Here is a 16,444-nt window from a genome sequence, read left to right on the forward strand (position 1 = left end):
TTACTTACATTGGAGAAGTCTCCTATGGCATTTAAACTCCTAGTACATTGTGTAGTTAATAAAAAATGTCTGGGTAGATACTTTTTACCTTGTGCTTTTAGGAAAAAAAAAAAAAAGAAAGATGGATTTGTGTGATTGAAATGATGAAAACCTCATTTAAAACAAATTAAGGAGTATTTTGCCGAACTGATTTATTTCTCTACAGCAGAACTTAGCTTAACCTTTTATTTCTCTTGCAAGAATGGCTTTGAGTGTAATTTAAACTGTCAAATGACATTTATCAAATGATGATTTTGCCCTGTAACAGGCAAATGTCTTCCACAAAATTGATTAGCTGCTGACCTCCTCCACCCTTTTCAGACCCTTCAAGGTAGATTTCAAAGCGCCGTAAAGTAATCACTTCAGGTTCAGTTTATACTTGGGCAGAAGGCGGTTACTGTCCCGGTAGCGATGCTGCAGCGTGCTCCCATCTGGCAGGGGGCTGCTCAAAAGCCTGCCTGGCCGTGCCCAACACCACGGGGCCCATTGCGCCTCTAGCCAGGCTGCAGCAAGACAGAAGCAGCTTTAGAAATGGCTTTTTGTGGGATAATAGGATGAATTACGTTACGAATCCTTATCTTCTGGATGAGTACGCTCTAGTAAGCAGGAAAACACTCTATTTCCTAAGACCTGTAGAGCGTTCAGTTATCAAAAAGGTGCCAGAAGAAAGAAGGATGAATCTCCTAAACATAACATTTTATGCTCTCAGCTGGTTTCCCCTGCTTCATTCTTACTCCTCAGCCTTGCTTGGTAAGGGCAAGTCTAGTGAGCTTGCTTTTGTAAGCATTCACCTCCAAGTAAATGAATTAACTGCACCTTTGAAGAAGTGTGCCTGGATTGATGAACCAAAATAGTGGCCCTGTAGCTTAATGAAAAATGCCGCCTAACATTTTTATTTTTCAGAGCTCTGTACGAGTTTCTTTGCCAGAGAAGAAACTGAAATGCAGAAAAAAAAAATATGTTGCACATAAAAATCCCAGAATTGCTGCTGGTGTTAAAAGTTCAATTCTATTTTTAGACCTCAATGATTTCTTTCTTGCAAACTCTCTTCCACTCCCACTTCTTCCAAAATCTGTGTTTAAGAATACATAAATTAGACAAAAATGCACTTGACTTTATCTCAGACGAACAAACCAATTGTAGCTTGTTTGTCACAGTAGATCAGACTGCTGTGAGTTGGGTTTCAATTCAGAAAGCGAGCTGGGAGATGAACACAGAAAAGGGAAGGAGAAGCGTCCACAACTTCAGCCATCATCGGCAGGAGCAGGAGTTTTTCTATTTGTGAAACTGCCAAAAGCCAGGACAGTGATTAAAGTGTTTTATCAAGCTGTTGGGTGTGGAAATACCTAATCCTTCTGTAGGTTCGTCTTAAGTCTGGTTGGCTGATACATTAAATTAAAAGGAAACAGTATCTTTGCTGTGTGTTAAAGCTGAGATATTAAATACAAGAAACCACATATAGAATAAAGGCTACAAAGGAAGAGAGTTTCAGAAGCCGCCACTAGGCACTGCTAAGTAGCCTGCATCTGATTTGTGAAATGCTTGGAATGAAATTTTGGGCAGTGTTGTGCCTTGCTTATTCCCATTTCTTTTTTACCAGTAACACCAGCTGTAGTGTGTTACACAGGTTTCTCACTGCAGCATCGTACTGATAGGCATCAGACTGTATCTGCTGGAGAACAGGATCATTGTTCTGGCTCCTCCAGCTAAACATGCAATATGTGCTGTAAATTGCCTTTATTATATGCTGCTTAAATATCTCATTGTCTGCTTTGCATACAAGCAATTTATTGCTGCTTATGTTCTGACAGGATGAAAACTAATGTTTAATTATGCATTGCCCTAGTAATGTGGTGTTTAGGGTGAATGTATCTGAATTAAATAAGGGTCGTTAATAATGCCTAACAATTTATGATATATTCATTGCTTGATTTCAAATCATATAAATTAGAGAAGCTTATTTGAAATGTCACCAATATAAGATGGCTTTCTGGGAACACCTCTCTGTGTGCTAATTTCAGAATCATTACCAGCTGAGTCTTACTATTTATTCAATGTCCAGTAGCTTTTATTATTCCCTTATTTGCAGTTTAATTACAACCTCTGTTTTCCTGACAGTGTGAATTCAATCCTGAACCTGCAGGAGCAAAATGAGTTGCAATCAGTCGGTTTTTGCCTGAAAGCCTCCTTCCCCTTCACCCCCTCCCACCTGCCATTGCTGAACCACGGGGCTGAGCAGATCCCTACAGCCAAATTTATTTATTTTTTTGTATTGAATATTTAAAGGGACAACGCCATGTAAAGCTTTTAAAAGTGTATTCCTTAAAGCTTGGTAGTCATGGGGGATGTCTCTGTCTCACAAAACCAGCAGGTTTTGTACCAATACCACAGAAGATATTTGAATAAATTACTTAAAGAGAGGTTTCCGGGTCACTTCTTAGTATCTTGTGTTCATGAATTTGCACATGTTATTAATAGACATGAGGTATTTCCACATAATATGCATGGTTACTGTGCAGCTAAAATCCTAGTCATTCATCTTTTAAAATAATCTATTCTCCGAGGCTATTATATGGGATTTAAATTCCTCAAAGATGTAGTAAGCAGTCTGTTGCAAATAACATGAGAAACCACAGCAAAATTTTGCATTGGCAAAAAAAAAGAAAAAAAGAAAAAAACTCCACAGTGCAGTTAAAGGTTGTAAGTGGCAGAACTAGAACTGTTTTACAAAAATACTGTCTGAGATGAGTTGGAAGGCTGAAAGTGTCCTCCATGTGTTTCAGATTTGGTCTGTTTCAAGCATGGCTGTTTCTTTACACCGGGATAGCAAAGTGCAGGATGGGTCCCTCTGACCTTTCCCTCTCCTTTCAGTTTTCCAAGGCCCGTTTCTGGGGGAGTTCTGGATCTTGTTTCTTTCCCCCAATGTGGTTCCAGTTTGCACCAAGATGTAATGTCACAGCTATTCCTTCCTCTGTGGTGTTCACTTTCAATGTGGCCTCATCAAATCCATCCGAAAAATGCACTACTGCACAAAGAAGCAGACCTTATTATACTTGAAGGGTTTAAATTAATTAATGGCCTGTGCCACTGGGACATGCCATTACTCAGCTGGTGTGCTATACCAAAGGTCACTTCTACTGTATGTTCATCACCTGCTTTTTCTTCTCTCCTGCTAGAGAGGAATATTTTCTCTAAAATATTAGAGAAATTATCTTTACAGACCTCAGTTAGTGAATCTCCTTTGAAACTAAAATTTCAGGAGGAAAAAAAAAAAAAAGTAACTGTGTTAAACTGCATTTTTTTCTTTGTTCCTGTGAGGAAGGCACGTATGTACATTCACATCTTGTAGAGAACTTCCTGGGAGAACTATTTTGGAATTCCTGGTTAGAATACAACAAGCTCTGAAGTATGCAAATAGAATTACACGTGGCTCTGTTATTCCACTACGTGGATGATGTTTATAGGGCCTACAGGCACAATTAAAACTGTGCCGCTATAGCACAAATGTAAATCTGTAAAGCAAATCTGTAAATGTATTCAGAAACGCTGTACATTAGCAAATTAAGAAAGTGAATGCATGTGAAAATTTGATTGATGCAATTGTGATAGTCTAAACCTCCCTAATTTGCAAGTGAACTTGCTGTTGTTTTAGATGGGTCATTTTAAGATGTGTGAATTCAGCGTATTTAATATAATGGTCTTGGGATCACTTTTGGCTGCCATGTAGGTCTCGGTTATCCCATTTTCAAGCACAGAATTTGTTGTACAATCTGGCAATCTAAGAGAGTAGCTATTTTTTATGAGCAAACCTAAAGTTTCATTACTGAGTATAATCTATCTACTCATCCCTAGTTTTATTTGTACAAGAGCTAGATTAGTCCTGCAGGCTGGTGAAGCTGCCCTGTGGTTTCAGGGTGAGATTGATGTGCAGCGATACCAAGTGCAGTAAAGAGCATGCATGGTAGATGTTGTGATGTTCCATCAATGCGCTGTTATTTTATGTCATAGCTAATGAGGTGTCAGCATGATTTATTAGGTTTGCACAGCTGTGTTTTCAAAAATTTACTGGAGTTTCTTCTTTCTCCCACTTTGGAAGGAGGAAAGAGCGTTCTCCCAGGGACTCCAAGGAGCAGCTCACGTTCACCCATCCCAGATACCTTTCCATTTCTTTGCTCTGCTCTGCAACTGTGGTGCTTCGATCTATAGCGTTTCAGGGGTTTCCAAGGAAGCATTCTGTAAAGTAAATTCAACTGATATTTATCAGTTTTCCTGTGGGCTGCAGGGGTCTGAATAATGAAAATGAGACATGGCAAGACACATTACCACGACTTAAAAAGACTGAAGAGTGATGAGGCTGTCTGACCTGCCTGATTGCATTGGTTTCTTTCCTCTGTTTAAGAGCACAAAGGTTCCTCGCTGCTTTCACGTTTTGTTTAAGTTCAGTTCTGCAGAAGGTTATACTTGCAGTGGGTGTGCTTTTTATCCTCCAATATTTATAACCTACGGCTGCTTCAGTGAAAGCTTCTCAGAAAGCCTCCCTTAAGCAGGATAGCATCTGCAGGGAACTACCAGCTTCCCAGTTGGAAAACATTTTTGGATAAGCAAAACCAATGCTAAGAGCACAGGTCACCCCTATTTCGTTACATCCACCTCTACTGAATGTTTGTGCTCTCATATAGAGAGTTCTCCCCTTAACTACACTCTGTAGAAAGCTGTTGAAGCAAAATGTGCTATGCGGAAAGATTTGATCATGGAAATGGAGAAATATTTTGTTAATGATTTGAAAGAGCTGTTGTAAGCTAACAATATTCTGTTATGTTTATCATTCTTTTACTTAAAGTTTATTAAAATAGTAGTAGATTAATACAATTATAAAAACACACCTACAAACTACATAACTGTGAAGTTGTCTACACTTTGTCATAAAGATATGGCCAGAAGTGCATACTTCTGAAATTTCAAATATATAGGAATATTATATATTATGTACTCAGTATATAATAGTGAGGAGACTGGCAATATTTATTTCCAAACTAGAAAGAGCAGATGGTACCCGTAAATATAATAAAATAAGGAAAACCTTAAAACTTCTGCATCTATTTCTAAGCACAAATTTGAATATTTAAGTAGTTTGTCAAACTTGAGCAATCAAAAACGTGCCTGAATGCTGCAACTGCAAAAACTTGGCTGGGGTCTGCACTGTTGTACAAAAAAAAGCCACTTCTTACTGAGTCAAAAGTGTGTGCCTTCAAAATTTGGGGATTGTTTTCTAGAAATAGTTTCAAGACATAGACGGGTAAGACTAGTTCATAAGCTGAAAAGACAAATAGTCATCTGAAATACAAAATTTGAATCATCTTAGGAAAATGTAGCTCAGTTGGCTAAACAAGAACAGTGTGTTAGCATTAAAGACCATTTTGCTGGCATCCTCACTGACCTTCCTTAAAGAGCACACTCCAGGTGTGCTTTGAAGCACTTTTTTTCTGAAACCGGTATAAATATGGAATGCTCTTTCTTCTTTTCCAAAGTGTCTACCTTGTCAGTGCATTTAATCTGGAAAGAATAAATCTGGGTTTGCATTTTTCTTTCACTAATTTTCACTCCCAGGATACAAGAAACCATAGGCCAAATAACTTTTTTTTTTTTTTTTTTTTCAATTAAGACATATGCAGAATCTTTGCAAAGATATCAGCAACTAAATGTATTCTTTTTTTCTCTAGATCAATGAACTGAGCCATGTTCAAATCCCTGTTATGTTGATGCCAGATGATTTCAAAGCATACTCGAAGATTAAGGTGGACAATCACCTTTTCAACAAGTAAGTACAAGCAACAATTCTTTGTAGAGGGGGATAGTGGCAGTGATATTTTATGAAGTACTATGAACTCTGTTATTTTTCAGTTGATGTGACTGAAGTTTTGATGATTAAGTTAATCCTGTGATAAACATAACCATCTGTGCTGTTCCAAAAAGTAACAGCAGGGGCTGCTGGGTAGTATTCTTCTTCCATATGGTTTATTATTGCCTTATGGATATCTTATATATTGAAGATGATCCTCTCTTGGTGTGTTTATTTATGGCTGATATAAACATTTATTTGGGAATTTTTTAAAACATAAATTGGGGTGCATAAACATTTAGTATTTTAAATTAAAAATTTGAATGAGAATTTAAAGCATATTTCAAAGCTTAATAATGTGCAACTTTTAATAATTCATAATAGGATATTATATCAATCAAAGTTCCAAATGTATTAAGATCATTTAATGTAATATCCACGTCTCTTTAAAATGATGCTACATGAACAGGATGTGCATACATACAAAACTATTAATGATGCTTTGCGTACAACCCATTTAAGAATATTTGGAAAAAATGAATAATTCTGCTATTTTGGGTCTTCTTTACTCTGTGACAGAGTTCAAAGTTACTTTTCTCAAGTATAAGTATGAAATGAACAACTGAATATTAAAACTAGCTCTGTACTCAGTGAGTCCAATTTGCTTGAAGTTTGGCACTGTCAGTACTTCCTAGTGTCACCAAAGGTATAGTAATTCTTGTATAATGCAATCTAAGGTTTCACTTCTGAAATAATTTAAGGGCAATGACAAAACATTCTTTTCTGCTTTTGAGTCCAGGTTCAGCTTGTTAGAGATAAATAGATATAAATTTATTAAACATGGTAAAGGAAAGAACATGGTGAGACCAAATCTTGTTCAAAAAGAGAAGGCTCTAGAGGGGAGATTGTAAATCTCCTTATTTTCTGCTTTGCATGAACAGAATACTCTCGAGTTACTTAATTACATATGCGGGTGAATGAAGTTGATTTGGTTTTGTATTCTTTCAGAGAAAACATGCCAAGTCATTTCAAATTTAAGGAATATTGTCCAATGGTTTTCCGTAATCTAAGAGAGAGGTTTGGAATTGATGATCAAGACTTTCAGGTAAGTTCACTTTCAAAACTCTTAAATCAGGGATATATGCGAGGTTTAAAGGTTCATAAAGCTGCAGTTGCTAACAGGACAAAGTGCTGCAACACTTCAGAGGAAAACTAAGAGAAAAAGAATACATTCTCTCTATTCCTTCCCCCACCTGCAGCCAGAACATTTCTGACTTATTTGTTTGCCTCCCCTGGCTGTCTTCTGGCAGCCTGCTGCTATCTTCTGTCCTCCTTATTTCCCAGTATCTCCCAGTCATTAAAACTGAGGGGTGATACCTCTTGCAGGAGGAAGAAGAAACAATCTCTGGACGCTGCTGACAAGAGATGCTGTATTCAGCTGAGTCACTCTGATAACAGTTGCTTTAGGGATATGTATATGTGAGATGTGGTTTCAGAAACCACCATGTCTGTTTCGTTCATGGTTTTGTTTTTTTTTTTCTTTAGACAAGAATGATCTGTGGCCAGGCAATTTCATACTGCTTCATTACACTCCATTTTTCCCTTTTTTAAAAGGGCCTGGAAACAAATAGCTTGCTAAGAGCAGATACAGCAAAACAAGAAATTGCTCTACATTTGGCAGCGTTGTTTCTTGCAGTCAAAGCCTCTTTTCAGCCTTTGCAAAGGAAAGTTCTTGAACTCTGCTTCAGTCAGATTTGCCAATACTCACTGACATTCCCTTTTCCATTAACTGTTCCTAATGCACATCATTTCCATCATAGGGATAATTCCTTCTGCAATCACACTGCTAGACAGCCTGTCCTACATAGCACTCTCTGTGTGACCCACTGTCTGCTTCTTGTCCTGGTCTTTTGCTCTTTTAAGATATTTTGATATGGGTTGCAATTATGCCTTAGTCTGTCACTAAGATATTTAGAAGATATTTAATAAATAGTAATAAATTTTATAAAAGGTTTTGAGTAGCTAAAAAATTTGTACAAAATGCATTTGTGATAACACTCCCATTCATGCTACATAGAGCAGACTGAATGCTGCAGCCCAAATCTGTATCTAATTCTTTCAGCTGTCCACTGATTTTCCCCTTTCTCAATGTGAAGCACTGTGTTACAATATATACATTGGTTAATGTATGCTTGCACAAGTGCAGGTAGAAATTCGGGTATGAATCTCACTATATAACCACTAACTTTGGGAAGACACTTTGCCAGCAGATGGAGAAGGGGGGTTGTTTTGTTTTGTTTTACTTTCCTTTGGTAAAGCTGTCATGAGCCTTTTGCAGGATTCCTCACTGTCCTGTTTACAGAAGAACTGCTTAAGAGGAAATACATCAAGACTTGGCCAACAGTTAAAACAGCTGGGGCTGTTGCAAAAATATCAGTTTGCATTCCTGGTACAATTTTCTTGGTGGACCAAAGAGATACACTTTGTTAGGGAAGATATGATCCTTTCATATGAAGGTTTTCCTTTTTCTTGATATAAAGGAAAAGGGTCAGTGTGTCAGAGAGGAAGATGTGATTGGTCCTAAACTTAAAATTATGATGTCAGCTCATGCTTTGTACCTTTGAGAAGATGGGGTAATAACATTAGTAGGCAAATACATATGAGAAGATTCTGTCATTAGTTAAACCTGGTAAAATTAGCATAATCAAAAATTCTGCATACCACAGTATTGTGGGCTGTTTTTATCTCTAGTACTATGCTAGCCAAATCAGGAATTCCTGTGTTGTAACCACTACTGATTGGATTTATTAATTGTAACTAAATAAAATGTCCTAATTTTCAGATTAAAAATAAGTGGTTTTTAGCTATGTGTTTTGAATTTTTATGACAATGTAAGCAAACAACAATCCAAAAGAAGAAAGTGCAACCACATCCTGTTTTTTGTTTCAACACTTATGTGTTAGCTGCAACATCTTCAGTGCTATTCAGTATTTCAAGCATATCTAGCATAAAGGAAAAGATTAGTTAATATAATTTTGACCAAAGGGAAGACAATATCTGCATTCACCATTCTTTTTTTCTCAATCCAAGCAGTTTATCACTCTGAATTCTCATTCTACTGGACTGTTCTAATAAAATAAAAATACTCAGAGTAGTAATATGTTTTGAACACATTTTTAAACTTAAATTATCTTTACAGGAATATGCATAAATGAAAATCCATGCCACCCTGGCCTTGTATGTAAAAAAGGGATTACCCCCATTAAAAGTAGAAGTTGCTTTCATTTTAATGCTACATTTCCTGTGATATAGAAAGGGAATCTAATTTGACAAAGGGAGCTGACTATATGTATATACTTTTTTTTTTCAGATAATATTTATGTTCAGGAAGTTATTCCAATGAATGTTGATCAAAATGATTGACTTATACTCAGAAACCAAACACGATATGGAAAAACACAATATCGAACTGAGAGATAGTTAAGGGAAGAGATAGCACATAACTTTCTCTACATAGTGTGTTTCTTATAAAATATTTCAGGAAAGGAGTCTCAATCAATTATGAACAATGTCATTCCCGTTATTGAGCAAGACAGTACTGGTGTAGATAAATAAAGCCATTTACCCTCTTCATTAGTCAGACACATCAGTATAAATTAGGCAGAACACTCCTTTTAAACGTTCTTGTTTTCAGAGTGTTCTGCAGATACCCTTGATGAGTTGTTCCAGAGGGCAGATAGTGCTAACTCATAAGGAAAGATTAAAAAAAAAAAAAAAAAAACTACCTCATGAAAAGAATTTGTTAGTGTATGTTTAGTTACTAGGCCATACTCATTTTAATTCTTGACATTGTGTTATTTACTTTGTACAGTAGTTTAGTGGACTGCTTAACACACAGACAGATTTAGTTCACATACAGTGCGATTAATACAAATATTTCCCCGCAGAGATCTCTTAACCCTGAAGAGGGATTTAAGTCTTATCAAGTACAGTTTTTTCCCTACATTCAATCCAACTTCAGAGTCAGGAGAACTGACATAGTTCCTGCCCTGCAGGAAGCCATTTCTAGTCATGACGATTACAGTTCCTGTAATGGGCTCCCACCCTTCACATGATGAAAAGCTACTCCTTTTGTTGAAGCATCTTTGGTAACCTATCCTACATCTGTCTGCCTTTCATAGCTAGTTGGGCATCACTGAAAGATGTTTTGATTAGTACTGAGATGGGATTAGTTTCCTAGAGACACATGTGATTCATTCTTTATTATGGACAGCAATGTGGAGAATATAGTACAAAGTTAAACATTGGGTTTTGTTCAAAGTTTGCCTTTGTTATGACAAATTACAAACTTGTTATGACATATTACATCTTTAACCTAAGCTAAGAAACTTTGATCCTATGTCAAAAATTGCTTTATTGGACCCTGACTTTCCTTCTTGTTGATCACCTATTACTAGGGTATTTATTGCATCAAATAAAAATGGTCTGGCTGTTTTTCTTGTGAAAGGGAACACAGGTGATGATTAGTTAGTGTGAATCAAAATTGCATTTGAGTACTGTAAAACCTTTAAAACCATTTTAACCACTTATATAGATGATAAATTATCAAAGTGAAGGAGATTTTGTGCTGGTGTGTGATTTAGATCTCATACTGAAGATAATTTTTAAGTGTCAAAGAAATTCAACAGCCCAAAGCATTAAATAGTGGCAAATTTTGCCTTGATAGGGTAAATTACCTTGAGATACTGTTTTTGTTAGTGTCTTCTATTTCACTGAAGAGGAATCCATAACTCTAAAGATTGTTATAACATTGACAGGAAAATATTTGAGAACATTAACTGTTCCTAGCAGGGGAAAAAGATAATAATTCAGTAAAGGAAATCACTCACTACAGTCCTAAATTAATTTTTAATTTCTGCATTCCCCTTTAGCTTCAGATATTGGTTTTGCAAAAGTTATTCTACAAAAATGCCTTTTTTCCAAAATGTATGGAGTCACTGAGGTAACCTTGGTGTTTATTTTCAACTTGTTTGACATAATTTCTTACCTAACAAAATCCATTAATACAATTCTGTCAAAAATTGTAGGACTGGCTTCTGGAAACTGTAAAATTATGACAGATAAGCAAGCTAGCAGCTAACTGACACCTCCTCCAACCAACTCCAGAAAAAGAGGGTCTACTACTGTTACAAGTGCTTCTGCTTCTGTTGCTTTTTTTAAAAAAAAAATTAATTTACTGTCCTCTCACACATCTGTTCTTGTTTAAAGTTCTTGCTGAATCCTACATCTGGATTCCACTAGGCAAAAGAGTTCTTGCCCTATAAAATAGAATTTCTCATACCAGAGGGCACTGATGTCCTGCTGTACCTAAGATCCTTCTGCTGGCGATGGGGGAGAGGGCAACTGATTTTCCTTAAAGTTTTATTACTTAGTGTAATAGGAGACATGTTCACTTCTCGCTTTGCCTGTCTGCAGGAGCAATTTGTAGAGGCTGTCTGTGCAGGATAAACAATTCATAAAGCACTTGTAGATGGTCCATAAGTTCATTTTAGTGTAGAGCTCCTTGTTATTTCTGTATGTGCATTTTTTCATATACAAGCTTAAAATCCAAAAATGAAATTTGAAATTGCCTTAATAAAAAACATATGAACTCAGTATCTTTCACTTCTTTAGGAGAGATGTGAACCTCTCCTAAAGTTTCAGTATCTTTCACAGCTTTCTATACAGAAGAATTTCTCGAAGTAGTTTGTAGTCGAGACTGTAGTATAGCTTCAGGTAAATAGTGCAAATTCTAGGCTATTTTTTCAGAAGTTATCCTTTAATATTATTTCCTTCTGAGGTACTTACATTTCAAATCACCAAGATTCTTCTCAACCTGTGAACATTTTTGCTCATTTTGTGTGACTGTTCCAATTCCAAGATAACATATGAGGAGTTTGCAGACTATATTACAACCTAATATGATGTATTCGTTGGATCGAAAAAATATCCATCAGCAATGGTGCAGCTTTTTGGAACAGGCTAGTGGCTTGTTGGTCTGGCTGAGATGGAGTTAACTTTCTTCATAGCAGTGTGTATGGTGCTGTGTCCTGGATCTGCTCTCGACCATAAGTGAGCGGCTGTGTGGGTGCTTGGCTGCTGGGCAGGGTCAGCCTGCCACATCTGTCTGCAGAGGTCCCCTTTCAGTGCATGGCTGTGTGCTCAGTGCACAGAAAGCGGGGCTGTTTTGAGCAGTGATGGCTGTTGAGGCAGTGTCCTGAGCTGGCTGCTGTCCACAGATGAAGGCATAAAGAAGAGTTTCAGTTTCTTTAGACTCCCCACGGCTATTAATGGTTCTCTGAAGTATCTGTGTTCTCCAGTCCTTGAAAGGGAGGCACAACTTGCCTATTACAGCTAGGAAAAGCGAATTATTAATACTAATCTGTTGTAACTACAGTCTTTAATGAGACGTATTTAAAAAAAAATCCATGCAAAAGTTGTGCATATAATCCTCTTATAGAGACCTACCCCTCAACAGAAGTGTCAGCCCCTAAGTCATAAGTAATTTGAGATTTCTCACAGCACCTCTGGATGACAAGTACAGCTGGTGCCATCAGTGATTAAGTGTTACTCAGTAGTGCCACTGTTTTAATCAGCTGCTGTTTTTTCAAAACAAAACACACAGTGAGGAGTGATCTTAAATGTCTCTCCCTCATGAAAATGAGCTGTGAAAGTCTTGCTAGGTCTTAGGTGGCTAGATTGATGAGGAAGGTGACCTCCAGAGGTCCCTTCCAACCTCAGCCATTCTGTAGCTCTGTGATTGAATCAGCTGGGAGTGTCCAAGGTGCATTTTAGTAATTTCGTATTTCTCCTGTATGAGAGAGGGGGGCTGTATATGGCAGAATGATCCGGATGAATTCATATCTTTTAGGTTTCCCACATCCAATTCATTTCCTTATGAGGCTTAAAATAGAGCTCTACGCTCATGCATTTGCACTGAATTCCTTCATTTATCAGCCCTTGGTTTGGGAAGTGACAGGATGCCTCTAACATCAAACTACAGACAACAAGGTCAGCAATAAATGTCTCAGCAACAACTACATTTAGAGTTGGATCTTGTTTCTAAGACAATATCCTTTCACTGACTATTTGATAAAATGCATAAATAGTCCTGGAAGCAAGAGCCATCTGAAAGAAAAGTCCTGTGGTGGTCATTTTAGCATGGTAAATCTGTGGAAAAGTTCTTCATGAAAAGTTCTTCAGTTCATCTGCCAAATGAGGGACCTGTAGCAGAGCATCAGTCTCTGGATCCAAAACTGACATTGGCACCAAGATGGTCAGAGCTGCCAACATCTTGTTTGACATGGGCACATGTGGTAGTGGTAGTAAGGTGTTGAGCCAGTTGTACTAACAAAAACTGTGGCGTTTGTAGTCTTTCTAGCATGTAAAAAAGTACGCAGTGTGAATATGATGTTACAGGATTTGGTGCCTCAAGTGTGAGTCCAAATAGGGATTTATGGACTGTGGGACTGAACATTAGTAGGTATGACAGCTCTGAGGTATTTTAACCTCTGGCTTCTCTTAGTCTTCCCTGGAGCAAACAGTTATTTTGCCTTGCTTTCAGCAGTGTCTTGCCTAAACTAAATAACATTCACAACTAGGTATTCGAACCAGAAAAAAAGTAATTTAGCATGTGTGGGCAACATCAAAAAATGGAGCAAAAAAATAGGAGCACCCTGAGCAATTACAGAGGCAGCCCTTGAAAATGAGGCATCAAGCCAAGCTTTGCAGGGCTGAAGGAGAAAGGCTCATAGATAAAGATCCCTAACTCTTTCCAAAGCAAGCGTATGGCTTAAACTGGCAGCTCCATATCCAGACAGTCTGAATAGGGTAACTTGATTTAGGAAAGAATCTCGTATTTTATTGATTATGCTCTCATTACACCAAATCAAAGAACCCATGACCTTGCTCACAAAGGGATGGCTCAGTGCTAAAAAGAAGAAAAAGTTTGTGTTTCACCTTTCTCTGTTCAAGATGTTCATGTCTTTCACCACAGTAATGACTCCCTGAATGCAATTTGCTTTTGAATGTTCATAGGTGTTCAGACTGTGTACATCCACATCTGAATGAGGCCATAGCAGGTACTTGATATTTCTGACAGGTGACTCATAGGACCAGAGTGGCTTGTTTTTCTCTTTCAGAGCCTCCATGACATTCACCATAGCTCATTTGAGCCCTGTGTTTGAGCTGACAAGAAATCCTCGTGCAGTGTTATCTATACATCTGCCAAAGGCAAGGGGAGGTCATGCCACTGAGTGTGTTTGCAGGATATGTTATTGGTCAGGTATGCATTGCTACATGCTAGACTTCTTAGACATATGTCTGTGTCAGAGATCAGTGTTTCTTGATGGACTGACAGACAGATTCAACCTGCAGATGTAATGGAGTGTGCCTTCCAGAAAATTTATCAGCACAGGCTCTAGCAAAAGCAATTTTCCCACCTCCTAACGTGACAACTTATATGTTAGGAGAGAAATGTCTTCCTTTAAAGCTATTCTTCTAAAGGAAAAAAATAAAAAATTAAAAAAAAAGAATTTACTGTGAAGTATTTTCCATTGTACCATCCTATTGCATATATGAATGTGCTCAACAGCAGTGGTAGAATGTGTGATGCCAACACTCAAAGTAAACCCCAAAGTCTTCCCTACCCTTCGTTGTGTGACAAAACCATGCGTCTCTGCGTTTGATGCTTCTGATGTTACAACTCAAATTACAACTCAAATTACAAGCCTCTGAGGCTCTACATCCAGTTGTATGACACTGTTTCTGTCTGATATGCTTCTTAATCAGTAATCCAGGTCTAATTCGTCCACATCAATGATTCCCAAGGTCATTTTTTCATTTTAAAAATAAAATGAAAAAAAAGTTGGGGAAAGCTGCAAGCTCGTCTTTGTAAGAACCTGTGCATGGCTCAGGCAGCGTCACAGAAGAACAGCCAGATCCTCTGTACGTAATTCCCCTAACAGCAGCGAACCCCTGCCAGGCTTTCCCACTGACCTATGATTTCAGTCATCACAGAGCATCATCTGTGCACTTGTTTTTGCCTATTCGTTCATGCAAAGCTTGCCCGGAGGCGCTCGTAAATAGCTTGGGATTTGATCTGATTTGTCTTTGGGGTATGTGGTTGAAATAGTAGGGGAATGTCTTGTGACGCTCGTTTCAGCATCCCACGACTTCTGAATGAGATCACAGTACCAGAAGCTGTTGTTTTCCTTTTGTCCAGACGTCGCAAGATGGGAAAGATTTAAATCAATGAGAAGCTGTTAAGCCAGTCAGTTAGAAAAATTACTGTTCCCCTAAATCTCTCCAAGCTTTATCACCAGAATTTTCCTATTGCCCTTTTTCTCTTTTTATGAAAAGCTCTGTCTCGATGACAATTTCTATTAGGCTCTCTTTTTAGATTAGTTACATGAAGTATTTCTATTACATCCGACACATAGTTCACACGTTCAAAGTTTCTAAAATATAATCTCGTCTGCTAAAGCAGCAGTTAAAAAACAATGACATTTACATTAGATGTGTAAAAGATTAGAATGAGCTAATTAAATTGACCTTTAAATCTCCCCACCCTCTCAGAGGCCGTGGCTAATCCTTGGCCTCCCACTGTGGAGATAAATATCCTTGCTGTGAACGCTTCAAGCAAAGTGGGCAGAGGAGGAAGAGCCTCACCAGCAGTTCATCTTTGAAGATGGGGGCACCGCTTTGCCAGTTATAAATACAGCTTGCAATTATGGATGGGGGGGGCAAACCTCTCCTGTAATCCAGTGGCAGGGCTTATGGCTGTGCCCTATGTGCTTTCTCACAAAAAATGTTTCATTCAGAGCATATAGCTCCAAACAGCTTTACTTGCTGCTGATAGAAGCAACCAACAGCTCTGTAAATCGGGCTACCTTTTTTTGCTATCTGGTGTTGGTATAATTAGCATTATCAATTATACAGTAATTTCTTAGTTACAACAGGCTGCTATTTTTATTGACCAATGTGCAAGGTAAAAGGAGACTGAGGATGCCTCTTACAAAGTGTTCGGCTTGATATTTTGTGACTTTGTTATTTTCTATAATGCTAATTATTTGGGGGAGGGGAGTAATCAAAAAGTAAAAATTACGTGAATAATAGATGATTAAATGACAACAATCAAAATTTAATTGTCAATGAGCAATTGACATTTCGTGCAGTGAAAACCTGAAGAAGATGCAAAATCTGTCCAAATGGCAAAGCGTGATAAAGACAAGGATTTCATACAAAACAACTTGGATCACCTGGCATCCTGAGCCTGTCCAAACGTGATGCCTTTTAATACAGTTAGATGAATAATTATATGGATAAAAGGGAAAGCAGAACTACAGAGGGGAAGGCTGCATTTGAGGAGGTAGTAGCTCTGAAAAGGAACAAAAGGTCAAAGAGGACAAGAATTTAGCACTAGTGTGAGCTCCTGATGAGAAGGAGTAACTGCTCCCTTGGGTGGATAAACTGGAGGATGTAAAATAAGACCAGGAATAACTATAACTTTTTTGAACATCTATTTGT

General features: G+C 37.8%; 1 protein-coding gene across 2 annotated transcripts in view; it reads left to right on the forward strand.

The window, feature by feature from the left end:
- PIP4K2A (phosphatidylinositol-5-phosphate 4-kinase type 2 alpha) overlaps window positions 1-16,444 on the forward strand; it is a 108,288-nt gene that overhangs the window by 51,596 nt on the left and 40,248 nt on the right. For both annotated transcript variants that reach the window (XM_032181478.1, XM_032181477.1), the window contains exons 2-3: window positions 5,760-5,857; window positions 6,887-6,983. In XM_032181478.1, coding sequence (XP_032037369.1) covers window positions 5,760-5,857; window positions 6,887-6,983 — 195 coding nt within the window. The remainder of the gene's footprint in view (window positions 1-5,759; window positions 5,858-6,886; window positions 6,984-16,444) is intronic.

Source organism: Aythya fuligula, chromosome 2 (genome assembly GCF_009819795.1).
Source record: "Aythya fuligula isolate bAytFul2 chromosome 2, bAytFul2.pri, whole genome shotgun sequence".
Lineage (NCBI taxonomy): Eukaryota > Metazoa > Chordata > Aves > Anseriformes > Anatidae > Aythya > Aythya fuligula.